At 44.9% G+C, this 12,198-nt stretch overlaps 1 protein-coding gene and 1 long non-coding RNA gene across 6 annotated transcripts in view; one reads left to right on the forward strand and one right to left on the reverse strand.

The window, feature by feature from the left end:
• The window catches only part of LOC134518977 (uncharacterized), a 29,361-nt gene that overhangs the window by 1,303 nt on the left and 15,860 nt on the right, over positions 1-12,198 (forward strand). The window lies entirely within an intron of this gene.
• COL26A1 (collagen type XXVI alpha 1 chain) overlaps positions 3,310-12,198 on the reverse strand; it is a 179,666-nt gene continuing 170,777 nt past the window's right edge. For 4 of the 5 annotated variants that reach the window (XM_063342417.1, XM_063342414.1, XM_063342416.1 and 1 more), the window contains 2 exons: positions 11,786-11,870; positions 3,310-8,390 (listed from right to left, as the gene is read on the reverse strand). In XM_063342417.1, the coding sequence (XP_063198487.1) occupies positions 8,218-8,390; positions 11,786-11,870 (258 nt within the window). In that variant the 3' untranslated portion in view covers positions 3,310-8,217. The remainder of the gene's footprint in view (positions 8,391-11,785; positions 11,871-12,198) is intronic. The other variant, XM_063342415.1, reaches the window with a different exon arrangement.

A 12,198-nucleotide genomic window follows, 5' to 3' on the forward strand; every position in this document is an offset into this window, starting at 1 on the left:
ATATAAAGTTACTGGCTGAACATTAACTCCATCCAGTTATATATAAATCAGGTTTTCATTGGCACAGTCACACAAGTGCTGCCACAGACATACCAGTGCTGCGTACAGGTCAATTCTGGGCTGTCTGACTCAGCCTTTCCCTTCTACCACAGTAGCCCATGATCAGCAGGGCACCTCCAGCTTGCCTTGGTACATGGCCAGTATCAGTCCAAACTTTTGATGCCAGAAGTTTTCCATCCTGGACAGCCCTTTCCCACGGGCCGGGTTGTCAGTTGTCATAGCCTAGACCCGTCTGGGTGCTGCACGAAGATGGTGTGTCCTAGAGACGTGCTTAGGGCAGCCATCCGTTAGTGGGAAGCTACGCGGCTCCTGTCCCCATCCCTGGTGCATTTGTACAGATGGCGTATAGCGCCGAGCTGTGCTGTGCGCAATACAGGCAGGGTCAGGAGTGGGCATCGGCAACTTTGCGATCACCGACTCTGCCAGTTTGATTATCTAGTGTGGCTCTGCTGAATTAATTCTTCCTTGAGTTGGAATATATACATGCATACACACACACACTTACTTAGAAGGAGAAAGTCCTCTCTTAATTTGAAAAATGTCTAGTAGCAAAAACTCTACCACATTCTTTGGCAAATTGTTACAATGGTTAATTATCATCGTCTTTAGAAGAGTGCCCTATTGTTTTTTATTTGCCGGATAGTGGCTAATACACTTTTTCCTTGCTAGGCTGCAAAAGCTGTGTGCTATCCCATTTGTCAGGCGGATTTATTTTTTTTTTTTTAAAAAAAGGGGGGGATTGGGTTTGGCTAAGGGTGCTTGATCCTGTCCTAAGGGGTGGGGGCCCTCTGGCACAGCTGTTTCTCTCTGCCTCTCTCATGGAGTCTGAGAGATAACTTAAGCTGCGCCTGATCAGCTACCAGTCGCTCTTTGAAGCCAAGCAAATTATTTGCTGAAGTCTGGAGTAGTCAAATATTTTCCAATCCGTCTTTGAACCAACTTGTCACAGGTTTTTGTGAACTGTAGACACACTGTTCTAAAAGAGGTAGCAAAGATAAATAGGATAATGTAATTTCCCCGTTTACTTTTCCTTTGTAATAGGTACAGAGTTGTAGCTGCCTTTCTGGCCATAGTGTTGCTTGGGAAGGTTAGGAATAGTTTGTTCCCATATCAGGATTGCTGTTTCCCTGTCCCCGGCGTTGTCTGTGCGGATGGGTTACAGACGCTGCTTCAGGCTGCGTTGGGCGGGGGTGCTCCTGGTGGCCCTGCCCCGGTTGTGTACAACAGGCTGAGACGTGGAGAGCAGTATTGTCGGAGCCATTCTTACTGTGGTGTTAATGGTTGACTGTCTTTAAAAAAGCTGTATAACAACTTGCTGCTCTGCTGAGCGTGTGGTTAATGAAGAGTTAACACAGTGTATTCAAAGAGTAACTGTGTTTTGTCTCTCTGTGTGTGTGTGTATATATATATATATATAATTTTTTTAATCAGCTCCTGCTAGAAGTTCAATCTGTTCAACTCTACCATTGATTTTTCTTGTGCTGCGTTAAGCGTTAGGAAAAGCGCCCTTTCCCCTTGCTCTGATTACAATCAGCGGCCATAATGGCCCAGAGACCAACATGGGCCTGATGCTAATTTGGTGCTTGGCAGGCCAGCGCAGCCACAAACGTCCTGAGAAATTAATTTAGCCTTTTATCCAGCAACTCCCAATCTGTACAGTAGTGATTAACAGAACTGCCTTCCCTCGGAGGACTTTTTGCAAGGATAAAAATATCAGTTGGAGGTGTTAGGACACAAGAACCAAGATAAATACACCCTGAGAGACCAGGAGAAGTGCTGCATGGGAATGTTTGGCATCAAGTAACCTTGAGTATGTCCTCATCAGTGATGCAAAAAGCTGTATGAAGCAGAGGCCTTGACACTGCGGACGTTTCCCGGTGTTTACAAGACTTAGACTTTGCTACACTATTGGTATCTGCGTATCTGCAGTGCAATCTGAGCAGTAGGGGAAAAAAATTGGCTGTGATTTACATATCTCTTGTTTTTGTTAGCATATAAAAAAACAAGTTCAGAAACTAGAACTGTCATGTTGCTGACAGACACAGCCCAGGTCCTCTCCTACAGCTGAGGCTCACGCAGAGCAAAGCCGCCCTTTGCAAACAGACAGGTAGTTGCATCTAAATCTAGTAGTTGTTCCCATAGTAGGAAGGTTTGAAAGAAAAAAAGTCCCTAACCACATCCTCTGCTACCAGTTTGAACTGACACATGAGGTGACGAGTCAGGGGGTCTACATAAACCCAGAGGCAAATTCAGAGAAAGCGCAAGTGGGCAAACGCAGCCACTTCTGGAGGAGGCAGATGCCCAGGGGATGGCGGGGAGGGGGGGGCCTGGGCAGCTGTTGCTGTCTAAGATTAGCCAACTCGACTGCCTTGAACTCTAAGGAAACTTAGGAGGAAGTGAGGCAAGTTGCAAATAACAACAGATTTGTCCTATAGCTTGCTACTTAGGAGAAGAGCCCGACCCCCCCTGGCTGCCCCCTCCTTTCAGGGAGCTGCAGAGAGCGAGAAGGTCTCCCCTCAGCCCCCTTTTCTCCAGGCTGAACACCCCCAGCGCCCTCAGCTGCTCCTCACCAGACTCGTGCTCTAAATTTACACTCTTAAGCACTGCAGAATTCTCTCTCTGGCTCGTTCCCCATCACACCAGTGGCCACAGCCAGCCCGTCCTCAGCTGAGGGGAAGCGGCCATCCCTTCAGCTGCTGCCCTAAAACTCCTGTGGGAACAGGAGGGCTGCTCCTGCGGGAAGAGGCTGCCACATCCACGTAGTGCCTCGCTCTGCAATGCAAAGCAAGATGCTCAAAGTTGCCATTGCTTGAAGGCTTACCTAGGCTGCTTTAGGAATTAAATGGCTCACTGTGGAGGCAGGATATGCCGCTGTATTTGGTTAGTGTGGCTGGGAATGCAGAGGTGACTCAGTGTGTCCTAGAGACACATCTCAAACCTCTGAGGTGGCAGTCGTGCCTGCTGGAGCACTCTAGCAATATCTGCAGAAGAGTCAGTCCCATCATGGCCAAGGACCAAGGAAACTGGCAAATTTGACTTGAGTTAAGGGAAGCCCTTTTTGCCCCCCCACGCCACGGAAGAGGACCAGAAGCAGGGTCTTTTCGCACAATCTTGTTTTTTAAGAGACCTGCAAACATATAGGCAGAGAAAGTTGGGACAGCAGGAAAGAGAGTGAGTTGGTCTCACTTCAGGATGCAGTCTGCTTGAACTTGCTCTGAACTTTGTCAATACAGGAGACCTGACATCACATTCATTTACAGTATGTTTATTTCTCAGTGCATTACATGAAAGGTCTTTGGTATTTGTGGGTTCTTGAATACTGTTCCCACTCTGCTCTGTAAGAAAATGCTGAATACAAAACATTCCATATACAGTAACAAAACCCATAGCAAATAAAGAGAAATAGATATTTTGAACAATAACATAGCAATATGAAAACAGCTAAGTAACCATGCAAGAGGTGGAACAAACAAGTTGTGTTTACAACAAACATTAGAGCCTGCCATAAATGAGTTCATCGTGTCAGATGAGATTTATTTATTCTTGCTCTAAGTTAAGAAATTACATGATTGCAAGATACTGCGTATGGCTGCCTTATAAAAGACCAAATGGTTGTAAAGCTTATTACAATGAGAGAAGCCGGGACCATTTGCACACATACGAAACACACTGATATAAATAAAAAAAAATACTGTGTAAAATAACTAGCGAAGAAGTTGACATTTCCTTCTATGGACGGGAATGTGCTTTGTGGACAATTATAGCACCTTTGAATTGCTCGGTTTCAATGCAATCACAGAAACTGTGAGTAGTTTAAACCCCTATACCACCAAACACCTGAATGGAATGTAATCTCGAATAAGACAGAGGCTGTAAACATGGAGGTGAATGGATTTCCAATAAATTGTATCGAGCGGTAATTCCGGAAGCTGATTGTCTTTCAGAAGCCTTTGTCACAGTGGTCAGGTTCCTACATTAAAATAGTTCATGGCAGAGACTGGGACTGAACCCCAGTCCCAGAGCCAAACTCTCCGAAAGCTGCTTTGAGCCCTGCGCTCTGCCCCCCTGAAAGCAGCACCAGTCCCTGCCAGCTGGAGAGCAGGATCTGATTATTATGGCCGGTTCCTCTCAAAATTGACAGCAAAATTACTGTGGAGTTTGGCGGGAGCAGGTGAGGGCTCTTCTCTGTAGTTTATTCCTGTTTCCCTGGGTTGCTACCAATTCTTTACAGCAAGCGCACATCCGATACTCTGGAGAGAGGCGTTCTCCACCTCCCGGGAGCACCGGCTTGCTGGTCAGCGTCAGGGTGCACGAATTGCAAAGATTTTTGGTTGTGCAAGGTGCTGCTGCTGCTTCTGGTTAGCTCAAGGCAAGGAAAACGCGTTACCACTACCAGAACCGATCCAAGTCAAAAAGACATTGGAACTCAAAGAAACATTAACAATTTCAAAAAAGTCTTAGGACAAAAAAGGAAAAGAACACACTATGGTATTGCACAGTATGCATGTAAGATAAAGCACTAAACATTTCAATTAAAATATAGTTCTAAATGAGCACGCATTCGAAATAAATCCACTCTCTAAGTTACATAGACACGGCAAGATGCGTTATGTGCCCTGGCTAAAATGAAGCTTAGTATCCTGCCTAAGATGGAAAATGCGGTTGGAGTGGTTCGCTTAGTCATGAGGATCAGTAATGTCAGCGTGTGAGGCTGTGCTCACCTTTAAAACGTAATTAAACTGGGACTGCACAACAGTGTGGTCCAACCCTTGTGTAAGCAGAGAGGAATGGAACCCCAGCTGAGAGAGAAAGTCATTTGGTATGATCCTACTGTCACCCAGATTAAAGATACAGTACCGCATAACAGAGAGATGTAGCTAAATAAAGCAAGAAGTGTGGGGAGAAAAGAATTACATAGCTCATACAGAAATCTGGAAAAGTCAATAATTAAAACCGTTGCAACCCAAACCTAACCAGTCTTTTGACAATTGACTTGGCAGGATTTATTGCAAACAATTTCCATTAAATTTCCTTTCATCTTGCCAGTAATGTCTTTTAAATAATTTTAAATCCAAAATCTTAGTCAATACGAATGCCTTGAAGAGAGTACTCATCAGCTAATGCAATAGCTTTGAACTCAGGCAGACAAACTTGGAGGAAGAAAAATTTCTCTTAATTCAGTGTGAAGGCTCCAGAACGTCAGGGAAGTGAAAACAGCCCTTTTGTACTCCCTCTTCTCCAAATTCAACCCTGTAGCTACAGGCCCAGTGAAACAAAATTTTGCCATTTCCCTTTTTAAAGATTGCTGTGGTTTAGTTTAGTTCCCAAAACTGCCATGAGGAAACTTTGTTAACGTGGCGAGCGACTACAGGTAGCACCAGCCTGCCCAGCGCGCCCGTTCGGACTGAACTGTCTCCAGGGCCGATTTCCAGCACCCCCTGGTTGGCACACGGCGCTCTCGCCTGGAAGCCACCAGCTATGTCTTGTAATGTCCATGTCATCGAAACCAAAACGGTCCCTATTACAAAGAGGTAATCAAGTACTTCTCAATTCCTACATAGTAATCAGCCTGTAAATGGGAAAACACCTTTTTTGTGTGTGTTTAATTCTTCAATGGAAAGATTATTCCAAGAATATGTCAGAACAGCGGGACATGGGCTGCTGTACGGCGCTTTGGTCATTCACTAGATATTGAAAAGCTGAGCTGTTTGTATTTGTGGCAGTTTTGGGCCGAGAGCTGGTTGCCAGCCTTCTTTAAGACACTGATTTAATTCAGCATGTTTTATGCACATAATGTCATTATAGTTAGCACTGGATTAAAATTTAGTGCTGGGTTTGAAACTAAGATGCATTCATGAGGTTTTATTTCATCCTCCCCAAAGGATTCTGAATACAGGATGACTGTTTGAGGTCAGTAACCTTATTGACTCGGGCAGTTTTACCTGTTTCCTTGTCTTCTGACTGTATCACGCTCCAGCTGTAATTCGGAGCACGGGCAGGCAAAGGAATGCTGGAGCCTGAAGCATCAGCTCTTGCCAACACTCTGTGTTTGCTTCAAACGTTGGAGTCTTGGGGGAAGAGAGCACCCGATTGTACCTCGCCTTCAACTCCCCAAACTTTTGTAACACTTTGGGCTTGTTTCTTTGAAATGTTCAAAGGAAAACTTGAGCATACGGAAGTACAACCTGAACTCCATGGGTTGGCTGCTGAATGTGCTCCCCCCCGGCAGTAGCCAAGCAGTGCGGGGATTCAAAAGCAGGGCAAGTCAATGCGTTTCCTGCAGCCTCCAAGCCAGCTTAAACCAAGGCGGTTTGGTATGTAGCTGTGCAGCAGTAAAAAGCTTCTGTAGGAGGACAAGCTTCTGGTGCTTGCTCCACATCAACTTACACCAGTTCACCTGTTTTGAGACGGATGGTTGGATTTCTGAAGAACAGGGCCAAATAAAACATATGGTGAATTCAGTCATCCTGAAGTAGCCCGTAGCCTGTTCATTTCTGAAAATAGAATGTTCTTCAGAGGAAAGATTTGGATGTTCTGTTGTCTCTGTAGGTCTACAATGTTTACCGTGTATATGGAAAGTTAATTTAATGTGTGGCTAATGTTGGGCTGGCAGAGCTCCTTCGTTTTTAGCATCATCTCCAGCGTACCACGTGCCTTAGGAAGATCACTTTGTGTGACAAGGGTTGCTGAATACTTGGACCACACAGTTATTGGTCTTTGTAACAGCTTTTGGCAGAAATATTGTAGCAGTACAGTTTGCCTTTTTCAGCTAGCTGTATCTTGCACTCGGAACCAGATGGAATGTGACCAGTTTACCTGACTTACGCCATAAAATGCCAAACACAAACTCAATTTGCTCACTTTTGTCCAGGGCTGAATTTGAAAAATGTCAGAATAAGGGGGAGGAGGGAAGGGGAATTAAAAAAAAAAGGTACCGTTTGGTTCTGTTGATTAGTCTCACCCTTTCTAACACAAATCACTGTCTACGTGAATGGCATCAACTTGTCTGATTTGGTTTGCGCAGCAGGGGTAGTGATTCATCTGTCACTGAAGGGCAGGTTCAACATCTTAACCCTGGAGCTGGGACTTCCCCCAAAATAAGAAGTTATTGCAAAAAGTAAAATGACTTTGTATTTAACTCCCAGTGCAAGATAAGCTCTTGACAAGGCTCTTAATTCCTTAGGCTCTGATTTGCCACTGCAGATTCAAATGGCAAGGATTTGCTCACAAGAAAAAAACGAAACAGTGTGAAAACATTTTTCCTTATTGATGTAGCATTAAGAAACTATTGCAAAATATCCTTTTCTGTGAATGGTTATTGCTACCACTTAAATTAATTCTCTCTGGATGTATGCACAAGCTGAACACAATATGGGAAAATTCTCATAGAATTCCATCGTACGACTGCTCTGTATTTTCACAGAAACAGTCTAATCTCATTGAAGATAGATGGAAAGTCAATGTTGCCATGAACATTTGCATCAAAAGTCCTTGCTCAGCCAACCACGAATAGAAATAATGCCACTCGCATGCAGTTAGCAACACGAAAAGCCAAGATTTTGATGCTAAAGTCCAAAGAGTAACCTGAACTTTCAGAGCAACAGTTCTAAATATTCTTTGAATTTTCCAGTTTGTTCTTTGCTTAGAAGAAACCCTTGCAGGTCATGCTTTAACGGCTGCGGAAGTGGTATCTTCAGCTGGAAGCCAGCACGACACCACCACATGAAACAAAAGCAGATGCCACCAACTATACCAATGGACAAGGCTAAGGCTTGGCTTTGGGGCTGGATGGGATTGATTGTCTCAGCCAGTGAAGCAGCGCTTCAACTGAGTAACTTTCAAGGGCAGTGAGGAAACAAGGGGAGGATTAAACTCTTGAGACACGGTCAGGAGGTGTCACTTCTGTAGACAGCTTCTGAGGATACCTGCCATCTGGTATTCCAAAGGCAAAACAACAAAATCAAGAAGAATGTTGATAAGACCCTCTCTGAGCTATGGATAAGACATTCCCTGCAATAAGGGCGTAGCGTTGGCCAGGTAAGGAAACCCAGGTGCCTACACTGCAGCCTCCTACCCACTTCATTGGCACTCTGCAATTAAGCACTGGGATACTGTATCTTTAACTGGTGAACAGGCACAGGGAACATACAGATGCTCCTACTTCATCCGATTGCTTCTCCTTTTGGCTTCACTGTCATCCAGCAGTGAAGAGAGGATCTGGTAGGCCTGCGGCTGCTGGGGTCCACCACGTTTGATCTTGATGCTGGTTCGCAGAGGGGAGCCGGGGATCACGTCTTGTCCAGAGCCTGGCTCAATGGAAGATAAAGAGTCTGTAAGGAGAGAAAGTCACGGGAGAGCGCTATTTAAAAGGGGAGGCTAAGGAAAGAGTAAATGGGCCCTTCTGAATGATACCTCTTCTGGAAGAATTGTCGTCCCTCCTGTTGTCTTTCCATCCAAGCAATTGTGGAGCTACGTTTGCTGCCGTCACGCTACTCCAATATTAGGTCTTTCCTCTCCGCTCTGTCTAAACGCTTTGGGGTAAGTACTCTTACTGCACGTGGCCCAGCGGGTCCTGTTCCCATTTGTAATTCCATTTATAAAGTGCTGTTTTTTATTGATTATAAATTTGCTCGGGCTATAGCTGCTATTCAGCATTGCCTACAGATTCCTGTTATCGAAGGATGAGGCCAAGTGGTCACTGGGAAGTGATGCTCCTGGGGATTTAAGTACCATTTCACTCCTTGTAAAGGAGGACATTTTGAGGCACTGAAAAGATTGAACAAAAGGATTGATCCACCCTAGGCTACAGCCAAATTAGCAATAAAGCTGGGAATAAATATTAGCTGTCTGTTCTCCCAGCATGCCTTGGTAACACACACCTCCTCTTCCCACAGTGTCCTGCCCCAAGAAGCTAAATATACATTTAAGTACGGCCACTCTTCTATTTTCCCAGCAGTCAGCAACAGATGCTGATAACTCGATGCTGCCTCATCATTTTTAGTGCCCGAGTTTCTTCCTCCTTTTGCCGTCAGAGATGGACGTTTGCTTGTTTCCCTGCCAAGAGCCCAACCTCACAGGCCAGAGACCCAGCCTTGGTTTGATCCCACGAGGCAGCATTTCTGGTTGAAGCGAGCGTTTGGCTGCCGGAGGATTTGTGCTGCGTTCACTGGAAGTAAACGCTGCCAAACAATTTGGGCTTTCGTGTGTTCTGCTGGGCTGCGCTCTACAGTTTGCCAGGCCAGATAATCTCAAACTGCCCTCCCAGCACAGAGAAGAGGTTTGTTTGCTGGTATGTTTTGCCTTGTTGCTTGGGTGGCTGTGGTTTTGGAAACCACACTGATTGTGAAGTTTCTTTGGAAAATGAGAGCATGCGATTGGCATTTCTGCGTGGGTCTTTAAACTGGGCTGAGCTGGGCTGCCCGGGAACCTGTGGTCAAATCCTTAACACCTCCGATGGGAACACGACCAGATAGTTGGCGCTGGGTGATTTAAACCTGTGTGGTGCCTTTCAGTGCAGGGAGGTCTGTGCTCAAGTAGATTCTGTTTTTGTTATTTTATGTCTTTTTCTGGTTTGTGTTTGTTTTTTTTTTTAACCATATACACATACAGGGATGAACATAATTGCACAAGGAAAAAATGCCTTACTTTCCAAGTTCTCTTTTTAAACAGTATTTTTGTAGGGCCTAAAATATGTCTTGAGTTAAAGAATGCAACTATCTCAAAAGCACAGAGTAAAAATATAATTATCTCTAGTTATTGGATATAAAAGGAATTATTTAAAGTCATACAATATAGGTGTTTAAATATGGCCTTAACTACACTGTACAGTTTAAGAACATCCATTTTGCCGATGCAGTTCCACTGGTATAGAAGTGTACATGGGTAAAAATAACTCGTCTCCATCCCCAATAACAGAAAATACATTTATGTCAGTAAAGACGGTTTCCAAAGTGACTGTTTCAAAATGACAGGAGCGCATGCCTTGTTGCTGCTGTATTGCCAGACAGACAATGTAGAAAATGGGTAAACTAGGCAGTTCTGCAGGGGCAAAGTTGTGTGAATTCCTCCAGTCCAAGCCCCAGTGTCTATACAAGCTTCCTGAAGAGATGATTTTTTGCTTTACACCAGTAATAAATGAAGGTACAAAGTAAAAGACAATGGAGGGCCAGGCCCTGGGTCCCGTAAATACACTGCACTGTGCTTATGGACTGGGGAACCCAGTTCTCTCTCTTACCCGGAGAACCCAGCAGCTAGGCACGGACGGCTGCCTGGGTAATCTGCTGGGCATCCTCCTGGTACCTCCACCATCTCAAAGCAAAGAAGCATAAAACCATCTTGTCCTGCCCTTGGTCTATCAAATCCAATGAAAATATGAAGCAAACTAGGATTAATGCAGACGTAAGGTCAGGGTGACTGTGGTTAAATCATGGGTTCATGATTCATGATTTCCCAAAAAGCTTGAGCTGTTGCTGCCTATTGCTTCTGGAAATGGTAGGTTGGGCCTCTAAAAGACACAAGGCCAGTGAAGGATGGAGAGTGGGGCAGACACCCAAGCCACTTCAGCCATACAGCCTGGCACCGCGCACTGACACTGCCTGGGCTTTGAAGTGCCCAACGGCATTTTCATTTTAGCAGTGTGCTGGCTCCAGAAGGGGACTGTGGGCTCTGGGAGCGTGCTGCCTCACTGCCCGGTAATAGATACACTTAAAATCAGTTGCTTAGGAACTGCTGGACATTTTAGCTATTCAGCATTTTCATAGGGTAAATCAATATCCAGAGGCCACTTCGCAATAAAAGTGGATGTCAATCTGAAGGAAGGTGTGAGCAGCTTGATTTACAAGGGAGGCCAGGAATGAGGTTCCACGTGTCAAGGAGAATATAAGAAGGAAAAGTGCTACGGAACTTGGTCAATGCCAAGGAACAGGCTTGTTTCTCACAGGCTGATAGTAGATCCAAACAACCTTTTGCCTCTACTGTGTTTCTGAAAGGGGCAAAATTGGGACAGCCACTTTTTGGAGGCTGTGAGAAAATTGATCCTCAAGTAGCCCAAAGGGAGAATTCTGATCTGGGACAATTGCACAAGCCCATACTCTGATTAAGGGAAGAAAACACTCATTAAGGGATGATGCCACGCACTGTACCAGTGATGACAAATAGCCTCAACAGAATCTTAAAGTCTATCTGAACAATGAACACGTGAGACTTTCTTTAAAACAGATCGCGAAATAGGTTTTATGTAAGTTAGAGTCACAAGCTGTTTAGGAATGAGTGGTTTTCCGGGTAACACGTAGCACTGTTTGGGCTGTCTCTGTAAAATACAGTGCTACACAAGGCACGGGCCTCGTGGTGCTAAAGTCCCTTGGGAGACACTATTAACAGGATTAAATGATCTGGCCCAAAGACTTGAACAAGCAGCTCCCTGGGAAGCTGGTAGGTGATCTGTGCCTCATGCTTGTGACTTGGCTTTCTGAATGGTAATAGAAATTAGTGTGGGGGTCACTTCACCTGCTACTGTAAAGCCAGAATAACTAGTACAGCGGGTGGAAGCTCTAGGTCCTCAACAGTTCTGAGCATACTTGAAGTCACGTTTGGTACCTAGTTTTGAAAACCTGGCTTTAATAGATACTAGACAGAGTTTAGGAGACTGGGAGGATGTTTAACCATCAAGCAGCTGCCTGAACAGAGCCCCCAGCTGTCTAGAAAAGAAAACCTTAGCAACGCTTACCATGAATTCCTATCATGTGCTCAAGAATTAATACCCTCTCAGCTAAAATCTTCAGAGCTTCTCGAAGTTGTTGAACGCCTTCCCCCTGCAAGAAGGAAAAGAGAACTAACATTGGTATATGTCACAGAATAGGCTTCTTGTTCAGGGTGTTGCCTCCATAATGCCAAACTATGCAGTGTGAACATTTGGAATAGAAAAGATGTAAAAGGGGAGATAAGCTGTAAGGGTTAAGTAGGAACGCAGGAGAAATTCCTATTTAAAGAAGAGCTGCTCAGTTACACCCCATCTTTGCAGAGCTTCTGACCCAAAGCCAAGCCTTCCAGTTTGGCTCCTGCTTCTGCAGTGGGCCAAACCCAGGGTGTATATTCCTGTCAAACCTTTGTAATGTGCAGCTTACATTAACAACTATGCTG

The sequence above is a fragment of the Chroicocephalus ridibundus genome, chromosome 7, assembly GCF_963924245.1.
Source record: "Chroicocephalus ridibundus chromosome 7, bChrRid1.1, whole genome shotgun sequence".
Classification (NCBI taxonomy): Eukaryota; Metazoa; Chordata; class Aves; order Charadriiformes; family Laridae; genus Chroicocephalus; species Chroicocephalus ridibundus.